General features: G+C 46.2%; 1 protein-coding gene across 5 annotated transcripts in view; it reads left to right on the forward strand.

Annotated features, from left to right (window-relative positions):
- ENPP3 (ectonucleotide pyrophosphatase/phosphodiesterase 3) overlaps positions 1-25894 on the forward strand; it is a 154096-nt gene that overhangs the window by 82779 nt on the left and 45423 nt on the right. For all 5 annotated transcript variants that reach the window (XM_075597329.1, XM_075597330.1, XM_075597333.1 and 2 more), the window contains exons 15-22: positions 2368-2495; positions 3439-3505; positions 7904-7991; positions 8434-8606; positions 8697-8745; positions 8844-8998; positions 22966-23101; positions 25685-25762. In XM_075597329.1, coding sequence (XP_075453444.1) covers positions 2368-2495; positions 3439-3505; positions 7904-7991; positions 8434-8606; positions 8697-8745; positions 8844-8998; positions 22966-23101; positions 25685-25762 — 874 coding nt within the window. The remainder of the gene's footprint in view (positions 1-2367; positions 2496-3438; positions 3506-7903; positions 7992-8433; positions 8607-8696; positions 8746-8843; positions 8999-22965; positions 23102-25684; positions 25763-25894) is intronic.

Below are 25894 nucleotides of genomic sequence, written 5' to 3' on the forward strand. Positions count from 1 at the left end.
ATATATATATACTGTGCAGTATTGCAGCCAGCGGGAATAAAATGCTTCAATCCCTGCCTGGAAAATAACGCAATGCACTCGGGCAGAAAACAGTCACAAACCTCAATACACCCGAGTATACCCGAATTCGTGGGACTAGCCGAGCTCGAATAAAGTGTGTCGCCAGTGTACATTTGGAGGAACTGCTGAGATTCAGACCTGGGTGCCCGATCTAAATTAAGATAAATCAGATCAGAGAAGGGAATATGTCCCTACCGTCTCACCAGAGCGTCCATGAGTTCGCACTACGACACCGAGCCTCTCCCCGTCATGTAGTCACCATTAGCCAGGTTCCAGTATCCCTACCCTTGCCTGACCTGCGCAACATTCTGAGACAGATACCGGGGTTTACTAAAGCCCGTATTTTAGATGCAAAATGGGATACAGACATCCAGTAGAGTACGCTCCTAGTCGACTGCCGCTTTGATATCCCAGAAGACAATTCCCCCCAGTTTCTACAGCTCCCCGAAGCCCCACCCGGTGGAAGACTACTCATATACCCCAAACGCAGCGTCAGAACAGAAGCACCTAGTGTCATCCCTAGCATGGAAGAGTGTCAGGTGCCCACATCTGTCCCTCCCCCAGGGAGCCCTAGCCAGAGTGAAGCTGGCAGTCGACAATCCGGACGGAGCCACAACAGGTCTAGCAGTCCAGATGGGGCTTAGTTACTCAGTTACTCGCGGGAGTCCTACAGCAGTGGACTGAGAAAATAAGTCAGCTGGCCCCGATACAACCCTATCGCAAGTTGAAAGCCTTCTCTGGGGTGCGGCCCACACCACTGGGAGAAGAGGCGTTTGAAGAGTGGGGAAACCATGCAATGCAAGTACTGCCATAGTGGACATGCACGGACACTGTCAAGAGAGAGAATCATGGAATGTCTACGACCCTCAGCCGCCAACATCATACGGCTCTAATCAAAGCCTATGGCACTAAAGACGACCCCATTGCGTTGCACCAACAGCGACACACAGGGGGTAGCGCTACTCCACACACTTTGGTGGGCTTGGCTCTGTGGACACTGGGTGGTTTGGTGCCCAGGACACCTCAGTACTTTGGGGGATCTCACTGGGGTGCGTATATGGTGTGGGTACTGTATGTGGGGCATGTGTTTTTATTGTGCTATTAAGTATATGTGTTAGTAAAGATAAGTAGTCATACCAGTGTGTGTGTATCTTTATTCATTGACCTACATTGGTTCCTGAGAGGGGTTATCCTGCAGCGCTAGGATCCCTCCCAGGTGGAGGCGCTGCATACCGATAGAACACTATCACCCCAAGCTCCCAGTGGCAGAGGATTAGGCCTCCTGTACACTAAACAGGTATTCAGAACGCGTAGTTCCCTTAGTCACAGGAAAGGGGGCTACACATACAGTATATAAAAAATAAAAAAACCCAAATACATTTATCTACCAGGACCGGTAGCTGTGGTGGTGGTGGTGGGGGGGGAGGGGGCAGCCGGCTGACGCTGAAAGTTGGACCCGACCTCTGGCCAGGCCCGGTTGCCGGTCCTGTCTCCCTGGGCCCACCTCTGTGTTCCCCAGCTGGGGGTCTCTCTCACTGTCCCATGCCGAGTTTGTGATGATGGCGCGCTGAGCCTCCCTCTCATGCGGTGCGTGCTGGAAGCTGAGCCCAACGTACTTCCGGTGCGTGTCAAGGTCAGAGAGATCCGGCGTGCGCTAGCATCAGAAGCTTGGCGTGGGATAGAGTGAGGGAGTCCTGCAGCTGGGGGAGAGTCAGGGCTCGGCGGCAAAAGGACAAGCAGCCAGGCCCGGCCAAAGGTCGGTTCCATCTTGCAGCGCCAGCCGGGCTCCCCACAATCACCAGGCCCGAGACACGTATCCCAGCTCTCCCCCCCTGTCGGCGGCTCAGGGCTCGCACTGCAGGAACAAGCCTTGGAATTTGTGGGGTTTCATTGGTAATATTTGCAGTGTGCAATAGTTTGAACTGAACTCACTGTGTCTACGTAACTTAACATTATTATATTATTTCACTTATTAATAATAATAATAATGATAATAATATATATGTTCTTAAATTGTCTTTTTATAGAGTGGATTAAAATAGACATTGGCTATGATGGAAAGTTCATGTTACTTTAATTTTAAAAAGTATAGAAGTCATCAAAAAAAAATTCTTCCTAAAACGTGTTCCCGTTTTTTTTGTTTTTTTTTTTAATGATTTTTTTTAAATGTATGAACCACTTTGGCATTATTGACTCTTTGAGAATCCTTTATATGAAAAAAAGTTATGTTAAGTTTATATTTATTTGCCAGATTGTTTGAGACAAACATTCAAACAACTCTAATCCCTATATTGTATGATTTTTCAGTGCCGAAAGCCCAATCAGCATTTCAAGCCTTACATGACTGCTGACCTCCCCAAACGATTCCACTATGCCAACCATATTCGCATTGACAAAGTTCACCTCTATGTGGACAGGCAGTGGTTGGTTGTAAGGTATAGTAAATTTATGTATTATTACATCATTTTTATTTGTCACAGGAATTATGATGTAGTGGTGCTCACAATACACTATTACCCATATCTCCTATATGTTTTGGAAAGTTGTTTGCTATGCAATTGGACACCACTTGGACGGTTCCTGAGATTAAGGAGCAGGTTTTTGTCTGTTTGGAGATGTTATATATTCTATTTTAATTCTATGAGTTATTAAAATTTATCTGACAAGCAAGTCTTCCCCTGGGTGTTGTACCTGACATGCTATGTATCTGGCATATGAAATCGTAATGCACATAGCCTAGTGGCAGATAAGGAGAGAAAGAGAGGAAGTCAGTTGGTACTTGAGGAGAAAGTAAGAATGCTGGAGAAGAAGAAAGGCGGAATGAATTGGGTACATCATGAGGTATTAAAGGAAAGTGATGGGAGGGAGACCGATGAGGGGAAAGAGCGAGATGAAGAGGGGGAGAAATAAGGGGGTGAGGGTTTTTTAAGGAAGAGGGGAGGGGTGAGGTTGGTTTCTTAGAATTCCCGAACAATCCCAGGTTCTTTTAGCAAATTGTATTAAGTGATGCTATTCCATAAGACACTTCCAGTGCCGGAAGGTGTCTTGTGGATGACCCTATTTTGTTATCAATCCTTTTCTGGTACAAATGTAAGTATTGCTAAACATTTGTACCAAAATCTTCATAGCAAAACTGACATTAATGCAATTCTACTAGATAAATATTCATGTATTCATTTTACTTGTATTGCTCTATTGTAATCTATGTTTTTCTGTATATTATACATAGTTGTCCCCTTATCATTTACATTTTTGAATATGTAGATGCTACAAATGTAAATCATGCAAAAAAAAAAAGTACAACGAAGAGGGGCTCTCTGGAGTGATGAAGTTCACTCCTAGTAAAACAAACACATGTCTCCTTTTATCTTTAAATAGGAATAACCAATATACCTTTTGTGGAGGAGGAAACCATGGCTATGACAATGAGTTCAAAAGTATGGAGGTACTGTACAATGCTATAAAATCATTGTGAAAAGCATGTGTTGTGTAGTGGGGGGTAAAACAAAGTAAGACCTGAGAATGAGGAACTTAAAGAGACAATCCCTCCTGGTACCAAAGGGTACTAATGGCGGTGACACTTAGGGGGTAAATCTTGTGATTGATCCCTTTTTTTTTTTTTAACCAAAATCCAACCCCCAGCTATTTGTTTAATATTTATTTTATGTTTGTTTGTTTGTTTGTTTGTTTGTTTTAGTCATGTATTTGGACACTCTGTCCAGTAAAAAAATGAGATGTTTACCAATGCATTACCCAACAGTAGAAAATCAGGAGGTATCAGGAGCTTGGGGGTGGGGCCAAGGTGGAGAAAACAGCGTTGAACAGAGAGGTGAGACGGAGTCTCTGTGTGTCTGAGGCTCTGTGTATTTGTTCTGTTTTGTGTGTGTTTCTGTGGTTCTGTGGTTGTGGTTGTTCTCTGGGGGAGGGAGAAAAAAAATGAGAGGGATGGGGGAGAGAAAATGAGAGGGATGGGGGAGAGAAAATGAGAAGGATGGGGGAGAGAAAATGAGAGGAATGGGGGAGAGAGAAAATGAGAAGGATGGGGAGAGAAAATGAGAGGGATGGGGGAGAGAAAATGAGAAGAATGGGGGAGAGAAAATGAGAGGAATGGGGGGGAGAGAAAATGAGAAGGATGGGGGGGAGAGAAAATGAGAGGGATGGGAGGGAGATAGAAAATGAGAGGTTATGGGGGAGATAGAAAATGAGAGGGATGGGGAGGTTGAAAATTAGAGGGATGGGGAGATAGAAAGGGACTCTACAAAATTAGGAGTATATCCCTCACTCTCCAGCATAACCCATATTTCAGGATCAGGATGGGTGTAATGCCACCTTTAGGTAAGACATGAGTAATGACACTGACTGGCACTGAGTTTGAAGCAGGGGAACCTTCCTGTACCTCAGGCACCAAAAACATAGATTGTAAGCTCCACGGGGTAGGGACCTGTGCCTGAAAAATGTCTCTGTAAAGCGCTACGTAAAACTAGCAGCGCTATACAAGAACATGCTTTTTTTTTTTTTTTTTAAAGCAAGGCAGTGCTAAGTTAACATGGTGTTAAGCCTATGCTAATGAGATATACAACGTTTTCCAGAAAACAACTCCTCCACTCCAATTACAGGTGAGCCGACGAGTATTCTAAAACTTGCTTTGGAAAATCTGGGGCTATCACCAACAAGACACAGGTACATGCTGGGTACATGCTGCAACATTTCTGCAGACAGGCTAATGGCCCATTGGCTTAACACAGCAGGGGTCCCTGGCAGACCCATTCTGTCTGCAGAAATGTCACTGAAATGTTTGTTGCAGCATGTACCCAGCATGTACCTGGGTCTTGTTGGTGGTAGCCCCAGATTTTCCAAGGCAAGTTTTAGAATACTCGTCGGCGCACCTGTACAAATATCCTGCATGCTACCACTTGTATCCAGAGGCAGCTGGGTTTACAATCATCATTCCCATTGCACTAAGTTAGTACCAAAGAATCTATGAATATGTGGGCATTCATTTCAAAATCCCATGTGTCCTATTAACCTTGTCCTCCACCCATAACACATTGTGTTGTGCTAAAGGTAACAGAACAGCAAAAAAAATATGATTCGCGCCAACCCAGCAAACGGTTTCATTCTTGACCCCATTGTAACATCGCTCTGACATCTTTGCCAACGGGATGCATCTATAAGACAATGAAGAACAGTTTCAATTCATAGTAGTTACAGTTAGGGTTGCCAGGTGTCCGGTTTTGAACCGGACACAGGGCCGCTTTATACATAAGGCCGACTAGGCATAGTGCCTAGGGCCTAAGATCCTTTTAGGGCCTACAATATTTCACTTGAAAAAACACCTAAACAAAAAAAAAATCACAAAATAAGAGAAAACAGCAAATTTTAATTTAAAATGCCTTCGAAGTATCGATACCTTTAAATATCAAAACAAAAGTAACGATGCCAAATATCGCTAGTATCGAAAGAAACAAGCAAACGATGAAATTAGCATAAAAATGAATAAAAATATCAGACACACAGGCCTCTAGAAATAAAAGTGCCTAGGGCCTACGAAGGTCTTAAAACGGCCCTGACCGGACAGCCCGGTATTTTGCTCCGGCGTCCGGTATAAAATGAAAGGTAATACAGGACATGTGTATCCTGTATTACCTCTCTCCAAACGTAGGTTGGCTGCGGGGGGCCTGCGGTCGGTCAGAGCAGTTGCTGCTGCCCCCCCCCCCCCCCATCTGCAGGCTTCTCCCTCATAGTCAGTGCCACGCATAGGTGTCTGATGCTGATACACGGCGGGTCTCTCTGACGTCAGCACCGGAAGTCAGCTGGGCTCAGCTTCCGGCGCGCACCGGCGTGAGGCAGGCACGGCATGCGTCAGCATCAGACACCTCGGCGTGGGACAGACTGTGAAGGAGAAGCCTGCAGCTGGGAGAGAGCTCTCTCAGAACACTAACTCCTACAGGAATTCCAGTACATACTGGGTGTCATTATTCAGGATTTGATAGGAAGTTGCTTTCAGTAACCATCCAGATAGGGCACTACAGATAAACCTTGTTCTCTGATCGTTGCCGTCACCATTACCATTATTTCTGTGAAACCTCTGCGTGTGGATGATAGGCGAAAGGTAAAGCCTTGAATTGATAATATAGATGAGAAAAGGTGAAGTGCAGACATGGAAAGGGGTTTGAATTGAAGAGAATAACTCTCTTGCAACAGGAGGAATTTTTACCAAATTTCTCTTCAATGACAAGCTGTCTCTTGTAGTGAACGGGCTAATAAGTGATGGTATGAGAAAGAGGTTAAGAGTCCCAGGTGGTTAATAGTCATGGGAGGGAGAGTGGGGATGGAGGAAGAATCCCGGGGGGAGAGTGGGAAAAGGGAGATGGGGGAGGTGAGGGAAAAGGTAGGGTGGGGAGGAAGAGTGAGAAAGGGTTGGGTGGAGGAAGAGTCCCGTGGGGAGAGTGTGGAGAAATTTGGCAAGGGGGAGGTGGGGGGAGAAAAGTGGGAAAGGTGGCATTGGGTTTGAGTGGGGAAAAAGGAGGGGTGGGAAGAGCGGGAAAGGGGAGATAGGGGGAGAGTCCAAGGGGAAAAGGGGTGTTGGAGAAAGAGTGGTAAAGGGGATGGAGAAAAAGTCATGGGGAAGAATGGGAGAGTGGGTAGGGGGTGAGTGAAAAATTGGGGGGGGGGGAAGTAAAAACTGATGGGGTTTAATGTTACACTAACGTAATAAGACTGGAAAAACTAAATGGAGTCTGCAAAATGTGCAGAGCTACACCAAAAAGCTATGGTGGCTAGGGAAACAACCAAAAAGCAGGGATCAATATGTGCAAAGGCAATAACAAGACAAACTAAAGTTAGTTTCCAGGACTGCAGTGCTACATGCAAAAGGAATGGTAGCAGAGGACAAAAAAAAGCAGGGGGCAATAAGGTCAAAGGGAATAACAAATTGCCACAGGAACAGGACTGCAAACTATCAGGACTGGGAACAGGATTGAGCATAAGACCTTATGGGAACAGGTTAGAAAACCTTGCTCGGGCAAAGGCTGGTAGTAATTGGCTGCTATTTAAGGCCCTGGGGTAGGTGCAGAAATTTACAAGTTCCAGGAGGAGTCTAGCTTCCTGATTCAGCTGCCATCTTGGTGCACCCAGCGAAGTCAGAGGAGCGTCTCTGTTGATGCACCCATCGAAGCCTCATACTCACCCCATAACACTGTTATAGACACTGGGAAATGCTGCGTGCAAAGGAACTCCAATAAACTGGATATACGGATGCTGAGAGAGGCTGCATTATAGGGTGATTAATGTATAACTTTTTGCTGTAAGTGCAGTCTTTTTTTTAGCGCGCTAAAATGTTCTTCATATATACTATACAAAGTTGTTTTGTGCTTCTTTTTTCTTTTCCATCTGAAAAAAAATAAAAGAAAAAAAATCTTGCTTTTTGATTGTCATGTATTTTTATACTCAAGAACATCATATTGAGCAACCAACTTATTGAGTATAGCTGACACATAATAACAATATTGCTTATGTTTACACTGTTGCCATTATGAGGGAGATTTATTAATCAATGCTCTGGAAGTCAAGTTTACTCTGATATGGTGTGACGTTGACACCATGTGACAACTGGAAATTGAACAGTCACGGTTTTTATCCCCCCACTGAAAGGACTAAGCCAAAATAATTTTTTACCATTATCAACATTCCTGAGTTTATTCTGTTTACTCTCAGCATGAGGTAGAATTGCTTCTTCATCCAATTGATAATTAACCCAAAAGGTTCAATTAGAATTTTCCTCTTGTAGAGAATATGTTCCTTTTGACTGTAGTTTTGGAAAATATATGTAATTGTTTTTCAGGCAATCTTTCTAGGACATGGCCCAGGCTTTAAGAGGGGACTGGAAGTGGAACCTTTTGACAATATTGAAATCTATAATCTAATATGTGGTGAGTTCTCAACTGGTAAAGGTAACCATACAGTATACTGTACAGTATGTTGCTTCATCAGAACTGTATTTCATGAAATCATGCAGAGACTATGGTGAGGATTTACTCCACAGATTATACTGATTCTTGTTGCAACTACAGCTGCTGAAACCTGAATGCACTTTCACCTATATTATGTCTCTGTGCAATCAATGTTTTTTTTTTTTTAACAATCATGAGATTACTATGCAGTGCTATTGCACATGACACCTACGGCACTGAAAGACACCTTACAACCCATAGAAGTTAATGTGCCACAAGTCTTCCGATGTTCGAAGGTGTCTTATGGAATAGCCCCCGTTTAGTAAATATGGGCCAACACCAGTTGTCTAGAAATTATTTTGTTTCCATAATGACTTTGTATTCCTGTTTTGATATCAGTTTCTTTTTTGTTTATTAACAGATCTACTACAAATTAAACCTGCACCAAACAACGGTACCCACGGCAGCTTGAACCATATATTAGCCAGGCCTTTCTACACTCCATCTTTTCCAGCAGAGAAATCTAACCCTTTAACCTGTCCATTTTCAAATCCACTCCCTGATTTGAATTTAGACTGTTCTTGTAATACAACTGTAAGTAAATATGAATGTATATGTCACAATCAATGCTCGCCTAATTCCTATCAATGCGATATTCATAAGTAATTCAATTATTATTTTCAGGCTGCTGAGGAACTCATAAATCAAAGGTTAAACCTCACTGCAGAGAATAGTAAGTCATTGAACTATTTATTATATGGCAGTAGAATGTCAAGTTTTACAGTGATATAACGATGCATGCCAATTTGTTCTTGTCTCTCTATGCCTTAGTAAGTCAGACAGAGAAGTCAAATTTGCCATATGGCAAACCAAGGAATGTTCAAGAAAGCAGCACATACTGTCTTCTCCACCACCAAGGCTATGTGAGCGGGTATAGCCATGATATATTGATGCCACTCTGGAGTGCATATACCATAGCAAAGCAAGTGAGTTTGTCATATCCATGCATACTGTGTGCTGTACAAGTGGGGAAGTGGTGTGTTTGGAGATAATATTTAAAATTGTTGTTACACTTGTTTGAAGCTGAGCCAGTTTTACAAAGGTAGAACTTAATTTGGGCTGCCACATTTCATACCACCATATCTTTCAGAATCTAAAGTTTGAAAGTGAATCGTGTTATCTAATAGCACTTAAATCTAATTAATCACAAGTGCAGAAAGTTTCATACATATGAGGGTACAGTAATATGTATATGTACCCAAATTAATTGTGCTTTAATAAGTGCCTATTTTAAATCAACTCAAATAGTGATTATGTGCATATAATAAAATACAGACTTCATCCGATGCAGCTCAACCTTTAGACTACTGCCAAAATTGATATCTAAATACTATTTACTTTTTCAGGAATGTATATCATTTTCATACAGACTTAGTAGCATTGAAAATGTCATTCAAAACTTGGTAGGCTGTTCCAGTAAAGGAGGCTCCACATCACATCCATTGTTCTTGGAAACATGCTTTCCTTTTCTTATGTTCCTTTCCTTCTTAATGACGCATGCAATAGGACAGCGGTGCGCAAACTGGGGGGGCGCAGGCGGTTGCAGAGGTCCCGCGCTCCTCCCCAAGGCATTTAAATTAAATGCCGGGGATCGCGTGAGGCCTCTGCAACAGTAACACTTACCAGGATTCAGACGCGTCTCCATGGCAATGTGGCGCATGTGGCGTAACGTCACAAGCGTCAAATGACGCGGCAGGTCATGTGACGAGACGTAACAGGACCCTGAAGAGTAATTTGACGTAGCTGGCAGGTAGGAGAGGAGGCGCAAGGCCGGGGGAGGCCAGGCAGGGGGGCGCAGCTTCAAAAGTTTGCTCTCCACTGCAATAGGATCAGCCTCTACTACCCTACATTGATTTGGATAGGGATCTTGAGTGGCAGATACCACTTAAGGATTTCCCATTTAAAGCTGCAAAACGTGAAAAAATCTATGTTTTATTTTTCAAATAAATAAGTTCTGTAGTGTTAGATAATACTGTCTTCATTTGTTTAACTGCTAAAGCCATTGTAGTGATTTTTTTAAATGTACTGATTATCCTTTGGTTGCTACAGCAACCATTTAGAGAGTCATATCCACTTCCAGTTTTGAAACAGGTTCTAACACACAACTTTTTAAGCTCTTCCCCCTGGCAACAAAGTATCGCAAACAAATCTGTTGCTGTGTTCCAAACAGCAGACTGTCTATTACTCTGAAAGCTGTAACAATAATGTGTTGCACTTAGTAATATAATGTTACACCTGTAAGGATCTCTGGAACAAACATAAAGGGATTTAGCTCCAAGAGCCCCACGTTTACAGTCCTGAAGAAAAAAAAACACCCTTGGTGGGATTACTGCTTTAAGAAGGAGTAACCCAGTGAGTAAAGGCGCTTCATCTGTAAACAATGCCACTGAGTATGAAGCAGCGGAACCTGGTTCAATTCCTTGTGTCCTGGGGAAGTCACTTTATCTCCCTGTGTCTCAGGCACCAAAATCATAGATTGTAAACTCATCTGGGCAGGGACTGTGCCTGTAATAATACTATGCGCTGCGTACCACACACTACATTGTAATTGTGAAGTGCTTTGAGTCACTTTGGGAGAAAAGCGCTATATGTATATAGCCATGCATAATAATGGTATACTACTTTCCTCTCTGTTGGCAGTAAGTCCTGATAAGTACGGGTATGCCAGCAGTAGTTATGGAGGTTTTCCCTCACACCCTGGTGAGGTGCCCTATGTATGGAGGGGAGTGGCTGTATGCTCTGAGTCCCTGGATAGTGACATCAGAGATGCGCCTGCCTCCTGAAGTATATAAGGCACAACACTGTCAGTTAGTTGTGTTCCAGCAGTTATGTGAAGTAGCTGGTAACTTGTATTTTCCTGCATAAGGGATTGTAGGAACACTTTGTGACCCTAGTGCAGTAACTAGTGGTGCAAGTTGACCAATCAAGTCTGTCATAAGCCACTCTGTGACCAGGGACCTGGCACAGGGGTGATCTCTCAAAGAGAAGAGGGAATCCCACTTCAATACGGGAGGGCGTACCTGGCAAAGGGACAGCACGAGGAGATATGCGGCTAGAGCCGGCAGCTGCATGGGGCAGTCAGCTACATCCCAATCTACAATAAAGATGACCTTGTTAATGAAACCCCCACTGTGTGAGTGTGAGATTACTCAGCAGTGGCAGTTACCACCAAGAAGGAGTTTCTCACCAGGACCATCTCCCTGCGGAAGCACAGATCCTGATGAGGTGGAGGCGCTGCACATGATGTAAGTTGAACTCGCACCCACTACCTCAGCTACCTGTCCTGATGACATCCCCTAATACCATCAAGCGGGAGACTTAGGAGTCCTGTTGCCTACAGGTGCACCACCAAACACGAACACGTAATGGGGACTGGTTAAATTGACCCGGGCCAATGTGAGATTGGGGGGGGAAACCCGTTACAATTGGAGGCGCTGCTGAGAGAGACCTGTTAACAGGACAGGCTTTTGCTAGGCACACGCTAGGAAACAGGGAAAGTGTATGCTGCCACTTTGTGCTGTGTTGGGATGGAACCGCAGGGACGACCTGGGAACCTGAGAGGAGTTAGTGGGTCTGGAGAGGGGCTATAGCTGTCCGAGTCACCTTGAGGTAGCGCTAGGGGTAAGATGCCTGAAGGGATAGCCTGTTAACGAGGTCAGGAATTCTGGAGAGGATCTACACTAGGCTAGCCAACAGTAGGTAGATGCCCAAGTACTGCATGGAAGAAATAGAGTATTGTAGTCCATTCCAGATCACTTACGGAAGGGAGCACAGACTGGGAGGAAGGAGATACAGCAGACACAGACAGAGTGAGCCTAGCCTGAGGTAGTGCAAACACGAGTCAGATCTACGTTAGGTACACGAGGTGGTGCACAAGGCATGTTTATTGTACTGATGTGGTAGCTGCCCCGCAGAGCGGAGCTCCATGTACAATAATCCAGTATACAGTGATCGAGAAACAACCGTCAGAATGGAGGATCTGCAAAGAGCAGAAGGTCCAGGATGCCGGACTGAGGAAGAAGAACAGGCTACGGAAGAGACTTTTGTGAGCTTGTTATGGAATGGCGTGAAAGCCGTGGCTGCGCCGTGTTGGTCCTGTCCATTTTCTGGGTAAAGTACCCTCGAGACTACTGAGGACGACAGTCTTGCGAGATGGGAGGAACGAAATGGACTTTGTTATACACCAATACACAAACAGCCAGACGCTACCTCAAATATGAAGAAAGACAGTACTAACCAAAATGGCGGTTCCCGCGTTCCTGGGACACTGCGTGGGCCAGCTGCAGAAAGTCTTGCAACTTTGCAGTTTGCTAATTGTTGGCCAGGATTGGCAGCAACGAGAAAACCCCACCCTGCTGGGGAGTTTGGCGCGAAAGCTGGAGCCGCGCCCTCATGGACTATGACTCACTCTGCACCTGTGCTGGGTCAGCCTACAAGTCTACGAGACATCCCCCTAGTTTCAACCGGGGGGAGTGGTTTGCAGTTCCGCCGGATGCCGATGGAGAAAGTAGGAGGAGGGGTTGCTCAACCAGCCCTTGCCCTTCAGTTGCGAAGAGCCATTGATCGATACAGACCTCTAAGACGAGTGCCTCCGTTGGTAACTATGGCTGAACATTCTGAGAAAGTGGAACAGAGTCCCTTGATCTCTACCCATCCCTATTCGGTTCCAGGAGGCTTCCTGATTAACCGTGTAGAGGGTGTGGAGACAGTGGTCTGTCTCTGCCTGCAGTGCAGACTGCCGGGTGGAGCTGTGGGCAGTGAGGCTCGATGCCCTCACTGTGGACTGCAGTATATGTGGCCCATGACGACGTTTGTGCCAGTACAAGCCGTGGGAGTGAAAGATCCTACCCCGATGTCGGCAGTGGAGCTTCCGGGTGCACTATGGAGTGAGAGTGCAGGTCCCGCGGAGCAGGAATCAGGCCGGGTTCTCAAGGCAGAGAAATCCAGCCATCGGAGAGGTGACCGAAAAGGAGGCCATCGGCGGTCCCCTACTGGAATGCCCCGCCCGAACTGTAAGTTGGAGTCCTCAGATGAGGAGTGTGCCAGACTGGCTGATACCCAGGACTTGTTCACAGAGTACTATACCAGTGGTACACCTTGGCGAGATGCTATTCCGCGTGGTGTGGAGACACGGAGTCAAGTATCTCCAGTACCGCGACAACCCGATCGCCGGAGTCCCATTGCCGTGGTGACTAGCGGGTCGGAAGGAGGTCGATCCACCCCGACGCTGCGAAGCAGTAGGCCAGCCCAGTGCTCGTCGCAGACCCAGGGGGTGGAGGTGAAAGAAGAGCGGATCCAGGGCCAGGCTGGACCGCGTAACAGACGGGAGTTGCCGGATGTCCTCGTGGAGGAAGAGGTCTCGATTGGGGACCCAACCCAAGATGGCGTCGCAGCACGTGCGTGTCCAGAGGCAGTTCCGGATGACCAGAGCAGCATCGAGTGGGAGATGATCGCGCCTCTGCGGTCGAGCAGTGGAAGTCGATCCCCTATTGACAGACGGAATGGGCGCTCGAACCGGAGGGCGAGAAGCCCAGCTGCCAAAGAAAAGAATGGACTTTGTGGCGGAACCGAGTCAGGTATTGCTGAGGAGCAGGTCGTAACCCTGCCGATACCTACCATCCGTCCCCGTCCCCCACCCCCGTTCACTCCCACAGTTAGCCCCAAGGCCCTAGTTAAATCCCCTGTCCCTGTCACTGGTTCATTCGGGTCTACATCTAGCCTGGGGATGTCAGGGGATTCCCGGGGTCCTACCGAGGATCGGACTGAAAGCCTGGACTGGGCAACATCGGATGATGGATCGGAGGGTGGAGGGAGGATTTCCCGACAAGGGTCGGTACCCAGTGATTGTACTAGTGTGTCGAGTATCACGGGTAGAAACAGATCACAGCCTCGGGGAAAGGTTACGCCATCTGAGGGTACTTCAGGGGTATCATCGGGAGGGCCTGAAGAGGAAGAGCCACTAGAATCCAACTCAGAGGAGTTACGGGAAACTAGATGGTGGGCACCACTATATGAGGGTTAGGTCGCATGGATAGAACGCACCCGTTTTATTTTAGAAAGGGATGGGATAGTGGACCATTGGTGGGCTCCCGGGGAGTTCAGTGATGAGGCATACCTCAAAGAGCTGAGAGTGAAGTGGAACCGAATTAAAGGGGGTTTTATTAAACCAAAGGGTTCCGAAGAGTTGGAGGATCCGGTGGAGTCAGATGAGCCCCTGTCATGGGTGTTGCCGGGAAGGGCTGGGCAAACTAAATTGACCCGGGCCTGCCGAGCTGAACGAGCCATTATGGCGAAGTATAAGCGGTCTCATGGGCTTGAGTACCCTTATGTCCCCGAACCTCTGATGCGAGAGATAGAGGATAATCGAGAGAGGTGGCTCCGTACTGACATAGAGTACTACATTGTTAATAAGGGAGGGGCCATTAAGGGAGTACAGTCCGAGCAGAGGGTTTCCCAACTGATGAGGGTTTGGAAAATCGGGCGCAGTATTTACATGCACAAAGCGGTGTACTGTAATGAGCGAGGTCTGCCTCGAGAGTATAGTGTGACAGTCACCGATGCAGCGGGACGGGAGGTGAAGAAACCAGACCCTCGACACTATTATTAGGTTCCGGACAAGAGTGGTCTGATCTTTTCTTTAACGCCCCTGCTGGTCAGTGAGCGTGATGTTCTGACATTATTATGTAAATGTGGTAATGTTTGACGCTTAATTTGTGTGTTCTTTTACAGTGTTTCCTGGCGCAAGGTACACCAAATTTAGGCCCCAGCCGGGACGGTGGGGATTCACCAGGGGGAGTATATAGCCATGCATAATAATGGTATACTACTTTCCTCTCTGTTGGCAGTAAGTCCTGATAAGTACAGGTATGCCAGCAGTAGTAATGGAGGTTTTCCCTCACACCCTGGTGAGGTGCCCTATGTATGGAGGGGAGTGGCTGTATGCTCTGAGTCCCTGGATAGTGACATCAGAGATGCGCCTGCCTCCTGAAGTATATAAGGCACAACACTGTCAGTTAGTTGTGTTCCAGCAGTTATGTGAAGTAGCTGGTAAGTTGTATTTTCCTGCATAAGGGATTGTAGGAACACTTTGTGACCCTAGTGTAGTAACTAGTGGTGCAAGTTGACCAATCAAGTCTGTCATAAGCCACTCTGTGACCAGGGACCTCTAGCACAGGGGTGATCTCTCAAAGAGAAGAGGGAATCCCACTTCAATACGGGAGGGCGTACCTGGCAAAGGGACAGCACGAGGAGATATGCTAGAGCCGGCAGCTGCATGGGGCAGTCTGCTACATCCCAATCTACAATAAAGATGACCTTGTTAATGAAACCCCCACTGTGTGAGTGTGAGATTACTCAGCAGTGGCAGTCACCACCAAGAAGGAGTTCCTCACCAGGACCATCTCCCTGCGGAAGCACAGATCCTGATGAGGTGGAGGAGCTGCACATGATGTAAGTTGAACTCGCACCCACTCCCTCAGCTACCTGTCCTGATGACATCCTCTAATGCCATCAAGCGGGAGACTCAGGAGTCCTGTTGCCTACAGGTGCACCACCAAACACGAACACGTAATGGGGACTGGTTAAATTGACCCGGGCCAATGTGAGATTGGGGGGGGGGAAACCCCTTTACATGTAATAAAGTTATTTGTAAGGGAATTAAGCATATTTCTGTATAACACTTGTATGGCTAGTCAGGGCAATTTCATACTCGTAGGATATATCAGCTGCTATAATAGAAACATGCAAAACAACAAACAAATGTACCTTCATGTTTGGTCAAATATCTTAAATTTCCTCCTTCAGTTTATACATTTGTTGCTTAAAACAAAAAAAAGTAAACAACTTTACATTGTGAGCTGTTCTCACACTTCTGCTACAGTACATGCTTCCTGCAGCTGTGGTTTGGTACAGTTTGTAAGCAATTTGGATACAATTATTTTGACAAGCTGTAGCCTTTGAGTGCATTTGTTTGCACAAATTAGCAACCATTTTTTTTTAAATACACTAATACTTTCTGTAAACCTGGTACTTTGTATAGGTTCTCAGCCCAATTCCATCCCTAGCAGGGAAATTCCAGGTCAGGACATGTTACAGCATCCGGCAACATCTAGAATCTATGTTGTTTTTGGCTTGGCAGTAATTCAGCTTGTTGATGTGATTAGGGTGACCAGATTTCCAAAACTAAAAACTTGGAAATAGCAACAAAAAAATATTTATAAAACAAATGACATCACTTAAAAATAAATATTATAACGGCATTTTTCTAATAACATTCCTAATTATGCTTTATTATTGATTTATTTCTATCTCTCCCCATCCCATGTCTCCCCCCTTAACCCCCTCTCCTCTGCTCCCCCCCACCACCTCTCTCCCCATCCTATCTCTTTCACTTCCTCTCTCAATCCCCCTCCTCTCTCAACCTCACACACACACACTTACTTACCCACACACATATGTACCCCCCACTCTGGCAGAAGTTGTATCCCGGCACTCACAGGAGTAAGGAGATTAGGAAGCACGGGGTCCCTCAGGCACAGGGCCCAAGGCAGCCACCTTGCTCACCTTGTCTTAAGGTCAGCCCTGCTTACCAACACATACACACACTAGCCCACATACACACACTTACCTTATCATTAACACAGGACGCCTGCAGGCAGGAAGAGGAGGAGCTGCGTTAGCCATACAGCGCCACCTAATGGCCGTAGGAGACATTGAGCTGCAGCTGCTCCTCTCTGCTCAAAATCGTGACATTAGAAACATTGTCAAGACACCGAGACAGTAACTTAAAAACCAGGGCGTGTGATCACCCTATAGTCTGTGGGTATTTAGACCCCTGGCCAATAACGTAGTATACATAGCAGGTCTGGGAAATGTTAAGGTTCACTTTGCTGAAGAAGACAGAGACAATGAGATTTGACAACTATAAAGTAGTAATTACTGTGTAAAGCAGCAATAGCTTTATATATTTCTAACTAGCTGAGAGACCCGGCGTTGCCCGGGATGTAATGTTTGCGCTCCTCTCTCTCTTCCCCTGTCTCCCCCCTCTCTGTTTGTCCCCCGTTCACATCAATCCAGCCCCCCCCCCTTTACAGCTTCATGCAGTGTGTGTGCGTCAGTCATTGTGTGTGCATCAGTCAGTCAGTCACTGTGTGTGTGTGTGCGTGTGCGTCAGTCAGTCTGACGCACAAACACAAACACACACACGGACTGACTGATGCACACACACACAGTCAGTGTGTGCATGTGTGTGTGCCTCAGTCAGTGTGTGCGTGTGTGTGTGCCTCAGTCAGTGTGTGCGTGCGTGTGCGCCTCAGTCAGTGTGTGCGTGCGTGTGCGCCTCAGTCAGTGTGTGCGTGCGCGTCAGTCAGTGTGTGCGTGCGTCATTCAGGGTGTGTGTGTGTGTGTGTGCGTGCGTCATGTCAGGGTGTGTGTCCGTGCGGCTGTCGGGGGTTGTGTGCGTGCGGCTGTCAGGGTGTGCGTGCGTGCGTCAGTCTGTGTGTGTGTGTGTGTGTGTGTGTGTGTGCATGCGTCAGTCAGTGTGTGTGTGTGCGTGCGTCAGTCAGGGGGTGTGTGCGTGTGTCAGTCAGGGGGTGTGTGCGTGCGTCAGTCAGGGTGTGTGTGTGTGTGCGTGCGTCAGTCATGGGATGTGTGCGTGCGCGTGGCAGGCAGTCGGTGTGTTTGTGCACGTCAGTCACTCTGTGTGTGTGTGTGCGTGTCAGTAAGGGGTTGTGTGTGTGCGCGTCAGTAAGGGGTTGTGTGTGTGCGCGTGGCAGTCAGTCAGTGCTTGTGTGTGCGTCAGTCAGTGTGTGTGTGTGTGTGTCAGTCAGTATGTGTGTCTCAGGTGTGTGCGTTAGTCAGGGTGTGTGTACGCGCGTCAGTCAGTGTTTGTGTTTGCGCACCATTCAGTGTGTGTCAGCCAGTCAGTGTGTGTGTGTGTGCGCGTGGCAGGCAGTGTATGTGTGCGTCAGTCAGTGTGTGTGTGTGTGTGTGTGTGTGTGCGCGTGGCAGGCAGTCAGGGTGCGTCAGTCAGTATGTGTGTCTCAGGCACTCTGTGTGTGCGCGCGTCAGTCAGTGTGGTGTGCGTGCATCAGTCAGTGTGTGTGCGCGTGTCAGTCAGTGTGTGTGCGCGTGTCAGTCAGTGTGTGTGTCAGTCAGTGTGTGGTGTTGGTGTGTGTGTGTGTGTGTGTCAGTCAGTGTGTGTGTGTGTGTGTCAGTCAGTCAGTCAGTGTGTCAGTAAGTGTGTGTGTGTCAGTCAGTGTGTGTGTGTATCAGTCAGTCAGTCTGTGTGTGTTTCAGACAGGCAGTTCGTTAGTCAGGGTGTGTGTACGCGCGTCAGTCAGTGTTTGTGTTTGCGCACCATTCAGTGTGTGTCAGCCAGTCAGTGTGTGTGTGTGTGCGCGTGGCAGGCAGTGTATGTGTGCGTCAGTCAGTGTGTGTGTGTGTGTGTGTGCGCGTGGCAGGCAGTCAGGGTGCGTCAGTCAGTATGTGTGTCTCAGGCACTCTGTGTGTGCGCGCGTCAGTCAGTGTGGTGTGCGTGCATCAGTCAGTGTGTGTGCGCGCGTCAGTCAGTGTGTGTGCGCGCCATACAGCGCCACCTAATGGCCGTAGGAGACATTGAGCTGCAGCTGCTCCTCTCTGCTCAAAATCGTGACATTAGAAACATTGTCAAGACACCGAGACAGTAACTTAAAAACCAGGGCGTGTGATCACCCTATAGTCTGTGGGTATTTAGACCCCTGGCCAATAACGTAGTATACATAGCAGGTCTGGGAAATGTTAAGGTTCACTTTGCTGAAGAAGACAGAGACAATGAGATTTGACAACTATAAAGTAGTAATTACTGTGTAAAGCAGCAATAGCTTTATATATTTCTAACTAGCTGAGAGACCCGGCGTTGCCCGGGATGTAATGTTTGCGCTCCTCTCTCTCTTCCCCTGTCAGTCAGTGTGTGCGTATGTGTGTGCCTCAGTCAGTGTGTGCGTGCGTGTGCGCCTCAGTCAGTGTGTGCGTGCGTGTGCGCCTCAGTCAGTGTGTGCGTGCGCGTCAGTCAGTGTGTGCGTGCGTCATTCAGGGTGTGTGTGTGTGTGTGTGCGTGCGTCATGTCAGGGTGTGTGTCCGTGCGGCTGTCGGGGGTTGTGTGCGTGCGGCTGTCAGGGTGTGCGTGCGTGCGTCAGTCTGTGTGTGTGTGTGTGTGTGTGTGTGTGTGCATGCGTCAGTCAGTGTGTGTGTGTGCGTGCGTCAGTCAGGGGGTGTGTGCGTGTGTCAGTCAGGGGGTGTGTGCGTGCGTCAGTCAGGGTGTGTGTGTGTGTGCGTGCGTCAGTCATGGGATGTGTGCGTGCGCGTGGCAGGCAGTCGGTGTGTTTGTGCACGTCAGTCACTCTGTGTGTGTGTGTGCGTGTCAGTAAGGGGTTGTGTGTGTGCGCGTCAGTAAGGGGTTGTGTGTGTGCGCGTGGCAGTCAGTCAGTGCTTGTGTGTGCGTCAGTCAGTGTGTGTGTGTGTGTGTCAGTCAGTATGTGTGTCTCAGGTGTGTGCGTTAGTCAGGGTGTGTGTACGCGCGTCAGTCAGTGTTTGTGTTTGCGCACCATTCAGTGTGTGTCAGCCAGTCAGTGTGTGTGTGTGTGCGCGTGGCAGGCAGTGTATGTGTGCGTCAGTCAGTGTGTGTGTGTGTGTGTGTGTGTGCGCGTGGCAGGCAGTCAGTATGTGTGTCTCAGGCACTCTGTGTGTGCGCGCGTCAGTCAGTGTGGTGTGCGTGCATCAGTCAGTGTGTGTGCGCGCGTCAGTCAGTGTGTGTGCGCGCGTCAGTCAGTGTGTGCGCGCGCGTCAGTCAGTGTGTGTGTCAGTCAGTGTGTGGTGTGGGTGTGTGTGTGTGTGTGTGTGTGTGTGTGTGTGTGTGTGTGTGTGTGTGTGTGTGTCAGTCAGTCAGTCAGTGTGTCAGTAAGTGTGTGTGTGTCAGTCAGTGTGTGTGTGTATCAGTCAGTCAGTCTGTGTGTGTTTCAGACAGGCAGTTCGTGTGTCAGTCAGTTCGTTGTTGTTGTGTGCCCCCCCCTCTGCTTTTTCCTCTGCCCTGCTGCGAAGGGGGGGGTGAGGGGAGGTGAAGGGGGGAATGGTGGTGGTACTTGCTTGAGCCATCCGGTGCTCCCGGCCGCGGGGGGGAGTGTTGTGGGGGGAGGAGGTTACCTCCTTTCACCAGCCGGTGCTCCCGGCCGCGGGGGGGCGGTTGTGGGGGGGAGGTTACCTCCTTGCACCACCCAGTGCTCCCGGCTGGGGGGGGGGGGTTACCTCCTTGCGCCACCCGGTGCTCCCGGCCGTGGGAGGGGGGGTTGTGGGGGGGGGGAGGTTACCTCCTTGCGCTACCCAGTGCTCCCGGCTCGGCCGCGGGGGGGATGTTACTTGCTTGCTGGCGCTCCCGGCGGTAATATGGGGCCCCGAGGAGAAGAGCCGAGTGGGCAGGCGGCGGCGTGTGAGAGGCGGCGTGAGTTTTGCTGGCGGCGTGTAGAGAGGTGAGGTGAAGGAGGCTTGGCGACGGGGAGGCTGGGGTTTGCGGTGAGGGGGGGTGGGGGTTTGCGGTGAGGGGAGGCTGGGGTTTGCGGTGAGGGGGGGTTTGCGGTGAGGGGGGCACAGGGGTGTGTGTGAGACACTGTTAGCCCACACCGGCCAATGAGAGGTGTGCGGGGGCAGGCGGGCCAAGGGAGCCATCTCATTGGCCTGAGGCGGAGTGACGGGCCAAAGGTCCAATGCGATTGCCCCTAGGGACAGGGACACACAGGACAAACAGACACGCATACAACGGTTTGAGAAATATATATATAGATGTGCCCACTGGAAATAATGGCGTTCTTCATGTTCTGGGTCCATTCTGATGTATTATGTGACACATGGTGGCTAGTAAACTAATCCTTACCATTGTATAGTAATTTTCCTGTTGGGCTTCTGGAAAAGTAAGTATAGGGTCCTCAAACAACTCAGCTTTTATTAGCAGTTCCTTTATTTTACAGTGGTAGCAGAGTAGTGCCTCTACGTTATGGGGTTCATGTTAAGGTAAAAGAGGTGCAATTGTGCAGCAGATTTTTTTCTTTGGTGCATCTGTTGCAGTCTTTATACCACAGAATTAGCAGGTTGTTTCGTGGCCGTTTTGTGGAGCGAACTGAACTTTCCTTGTCAATCCCTCTTGCTACAGTAGTAAATATAAATGGCAACCTCTAGCAAGATGACAAAATCACTGCCCTGTAAAATAACTAGTAGCAGCTAGAGAAGAAACTAGATAAATACCTGGAGATCGAGATCAAGATCACTTGAGGTTTCCTTACTTGGTCCATGTTTGTCTGGGGGCCTATGGGAAATCAGTTTCCCCTAATCTACTGTATACCAGAACATTTGTGCTGCTGAGATGTCTCTAGGTAACAGGCTCTTCACTCAACTTGTTTTACTTTGAATTACTGTCTGTCTGACTTTGTCCTGTGTGATATATATATATATATATATATATATATATATATATATATATATATATATATATATATATATATATATATATATATATATATATATATATATATATATATATATATGAAAGAAAAAAGAAAAGAAAACAGGCGCACACCTAGTGCATTAAAGTTTAACAATAATTTTATGGAACAATTAAAACCAGACAAATGCCCACTCACAAGTATAGCGTTATTTGAAAGCAGTTATGAGATTGGCCCTCATAAGCCCCTGAAGAAGTCATCATTGATGACGAAACGCGTAGGGCGTGGCTAGAGCAGAGCAGGCATTTGTCCCACTGAAAGCAGACTGAAAGGAACGCAGTGTGTGGGAGGCTCGGCAAAGCAGATCAGTGAATCTTCGTTTGGCTCCATTGGTGGTGCAGCAGCTAGAGGCAGTCAGGAGAGGCCTCGGTTTCCTGGAGGGACTTCCGTTTTGTGCGGGACACCAGACCGGGTGAGCGTCACTTCCGGTGAAGGAGACCGCGCACGAGAGGACACCATTACAGACTCAAACGACAACACTGGCTTATGAGGGCCAATCTCATAACTGCTTTCAAATAACGCTATACTTGTGAGTGGACATTTGTCTGGTTTTAATTGTTCCATAAAATTATTGTTAAACTTTAATGCACTAGGTGTGAGCCTGTTTTCTTTTCTTTTTTCTTTCATAGGTATTCCTAGGGAGTTGTGATCCCTTACAAACGGGCTGCCTATACCTGGATGCATTCATTTGGAACAGGACTCTGTGACTTTTAAGGTTTCAAAAGTTTTTGGGAGAACATCTTATTTAAAAAAAAAAAATTCTTTCATTTTTTTATATTTTTCACTTTATACAATATATTTTTTCATTTTAAACTAGTTTTAATAAAATCATCTTTGTGTTATAATAACATACATTTCCTTTTTTTTCCCATTAAATTATAATTTTTATCTTGATATGTATACCTTGTATTAAAGCCATTACACATTTTATCTTAAAAACACATAGGGTTTTTAATTATATTTTAGTCCGCTTTAGCCACCCCAAAGGTTGTACAAACGCAGTTGGCTACTGACTCACAGTTAGGCAGTTTATTGCAATAGGCGCTCCTTTAACATTTTCTGTTTTGTTTTGTCATATATATATATATATATATATATATATATATATATATATATATATATATATATATATATATATATATATATATATATACTCTACAACTGGTAATATTTCATTGCAAGAAAAAAAAACTCACACTGAGGCGACTACAAAGCCAACTTTTTAAGTTGCAGAAAAAAAAAGCATTTTCCATTACTCATATTGTTCTAGAATATTAAGGTATTTCTAAAATATTCCAAGAAAAATCTTATTACCATAGAGGGCGTTTTGTGTACTTAATACTTTGTTATGTTTTTCCCTTTACCAGGGAGAAGCTTCTCCACTTCCCCCTACACTTCAGGACTGTCTGCGGCCTGATGTTAGAATTCCTGAGGTTAAGAGCCAAAAATGCTCGGACTACAAGCCGGAGCTGAACATTACACACGATTTCCTCCATCCTCCCAGTCAGTACATTTATTTTAATAAACATTTGCAAAAGCCTTAATCATCCGGGTGTGGCAAAGCAATACGGTTATGCATATTACAAAACAACTCAGCTGTGACTGTTGCTGCAGATGTTGACTATGTCTTTTTCATATTAAAAAGATAGGCCCCTCTTTTGAGAATACAAAACATTTGACTACAGATTGGTTCAACCATTCAGATTAAAAAAGCACACGAGTAATCCAAGTTGGTTCGGTTTCTTGATATAGATGTGAGTTGCAAACAAAAACTAGGAGAGGGCGCAAAATAATTCCGGCACTTTCTAAAATCTAAGTGTGGAAGGATGTTTAAGCCATAATTGATTTTGGCAGAGTAAATGCAATAAATGCAGTTTTGTATATTCCAAAAGGGGCTTTCCAACCTGTAACTTCCGTACTAAGTAGTGATTGCTTTTACTAAAGTGCATACAATGCAATGACCTCTGTACTCAACATGGCACAATAGATAAGGCTTTAAAGCTTCATCATTACTGTACCTCAAATCTACCTCCATGCAATGAATAGTTTGTAGTACACAGTCATTTTTTCAAGTTCCCTTTAACTTGAATTCTTTATGTAACGGTGTTTCCCCCACCCTCTGGGAGATCTGCCTATTACAGGGTGTGTAGTGCGGGGTACCTGCTGGGTCACAGGATGCTGAGCTATGGTATGGGGAAAACGGGCCACGCTTTTGGGGTGATGGTTAGTCCTTCTCTCGATGGTTCAGTGCCTCCATCTCTTGCAGGCTCCAGGAGTGCAGGAGATAATCCCTGCAGGAGAACCATCTGATACTCCCCCTGATAGATTGCAGTCTCAGGCAGGAGTATATTATATATAACAGGAACAGCTTTATTCTGCAACTTACAGGATACAGCATACAGAATCCAGTCTGTAACTGATTCACTTACCTTCCAAGCATCAGGGTGATCCCTGGACTCAACCTCCAGACATGGGCTCTAAGAGTCAGTCCTTACTCTTCCCCTACTCCCTGGTAGAGTAGGAGGTATAGTCCTCATTCCCACTCCCCTAAGGGAGGGGATGGAAGGTGGCCAGAGCCCTGCGCACACTCTCCCGTGGGACAGTTTCTCTCAGGGGAGAGACAACAGACTACATTTACATAAGCAGCCCCTTAAGTACCCTGGGGGAGGGTCCAAGGTCTGAGACCAGGATTGGGCAGAACACAGGCCTTGTCCCGCCCCCTTGTTACTCAAGGGAGCTGCTCACTGCAGGGGATTGGGCCTAACACTGCCTGCACTGTATACTATTGCCTCCATGTTAGGCAGGGCAGATTAGTAGCCAAAACCAAGACATGGCTATGTGTAGAGTACCAGAATGCACTTGCATTAGAATTAGAAAACAAGGAGCGAATTTAAATTACATGATGATTAAATTGGTAATATTATTGGAGTGCCGCATAATTGATCACTTTTAGAACATTGCTACTGGCATGGACTGCTTCAGTAAGTGATTTAATAAAATGTCAACATTTCAGTCATTTATAATGTTCTTAATATAACAAACAATGCACACCCACAACTATGCCCTGATTAGCACTACACACAAAATGGTACCAAAAAGGCATTCGTTAATGGTAAGTAAACAACGTAGTGGGCGCCTAACATGCTGACAATCAAATAGGGAAGGAAAAGCGTCCTGTCATGGGGTAAAGATAAGAAAAGGAATAAATATACAAATAAATGAATACTGTAGGTTTTTGAGCAATCCGTAACAACATTAAGGACACTATTCAAAATAGAGCAAAAAATGCATATTGAAATGCCATAGGTGTAGTGTCACATAGACTCGAGGGAAAGATGTTGTATAGTCTATAAAAGACGGTTTTTGCAGTAGACTTTCCTTCACCATTTGATTGTTTGCAAACTGTGGGCCCCCTATGTTGTTAACTTACCTGTTACCCACAGTAGCGACATTAATGAATGTCTTTTTGGCGCCCATCTTTTACTGTGGTGCTTATCAGGTTTGTGTTTATATGCTTGTGTGTATACATTGTTTGTTATCTTGAGAAAGGCCTACACGTAGGACTGAAATGTTGATCTTTTAATGAACCACTTATTGAAGATATCCATGTGAGTTTCTTCCTTATACCAATGTTCCTGAATCTTCCACGACCGACTATGGAACCATGGCAATGTAACCTTGGTTCACTTGAGTGCCCCGACCAGTATTCAAAATGTCAATCAAGCACAGGCTCCATCTTCATCTACTGTAAGTATCTGATGACGGTCATCAGGAATATTAAATGTTATAGTCACATTTACAAACGTAATCCAGAATAATTTTCATGTGGAGTATGTGCACCTCCTAACACATAATACCCCTTTATGTGATTGTGAGTGAAAATCTCAGTATCAATGTATTTTTCGCCGTGTACAGTACTGTGCTTATCCCATTTATCATCTTATATTAGAAATGTTTGGGCTTTAATCTTTTTCCCCATAACTGAAACTATAGTTGTTTGTTCTTTTACGTACTGCTTCCTTCTAAAATTCAACAAAAGATAACCACAATGCTGATATTGTGAACTGTCTTTTATTGTTATTACAGACTTCAATGGTAGCGAGCTTGAACAATACGACTCTTTAATCACAAGTAACATTGTTCCCATGTACAGAGAATTCCAAAGTAGGTGTACAGTATCTTTTTGTTATAAATGAGTATCTTGTATCCTCTAAAAAGAAAATATTTGAATTTCCACTGCATTCCGTGACACCCTAAGTTCACTTACTTGTGATTTTTAAAATGTATGTGATAGTA

This window comes from Ascaphus truei, chromosome 4 (assembly GCF_040206685.1).
Source record: "Ascaphus truei isolate aAscTru1 chromosome 4, aAscTru1.hap1, whole genome shotgun sequence".
Classification (NCBI taxonomy): Eukaryota; Metazoa; Chordata; class Amphibia; order Anura; family Ascaphidae; genus Ascaphus; species Ascaphus truei.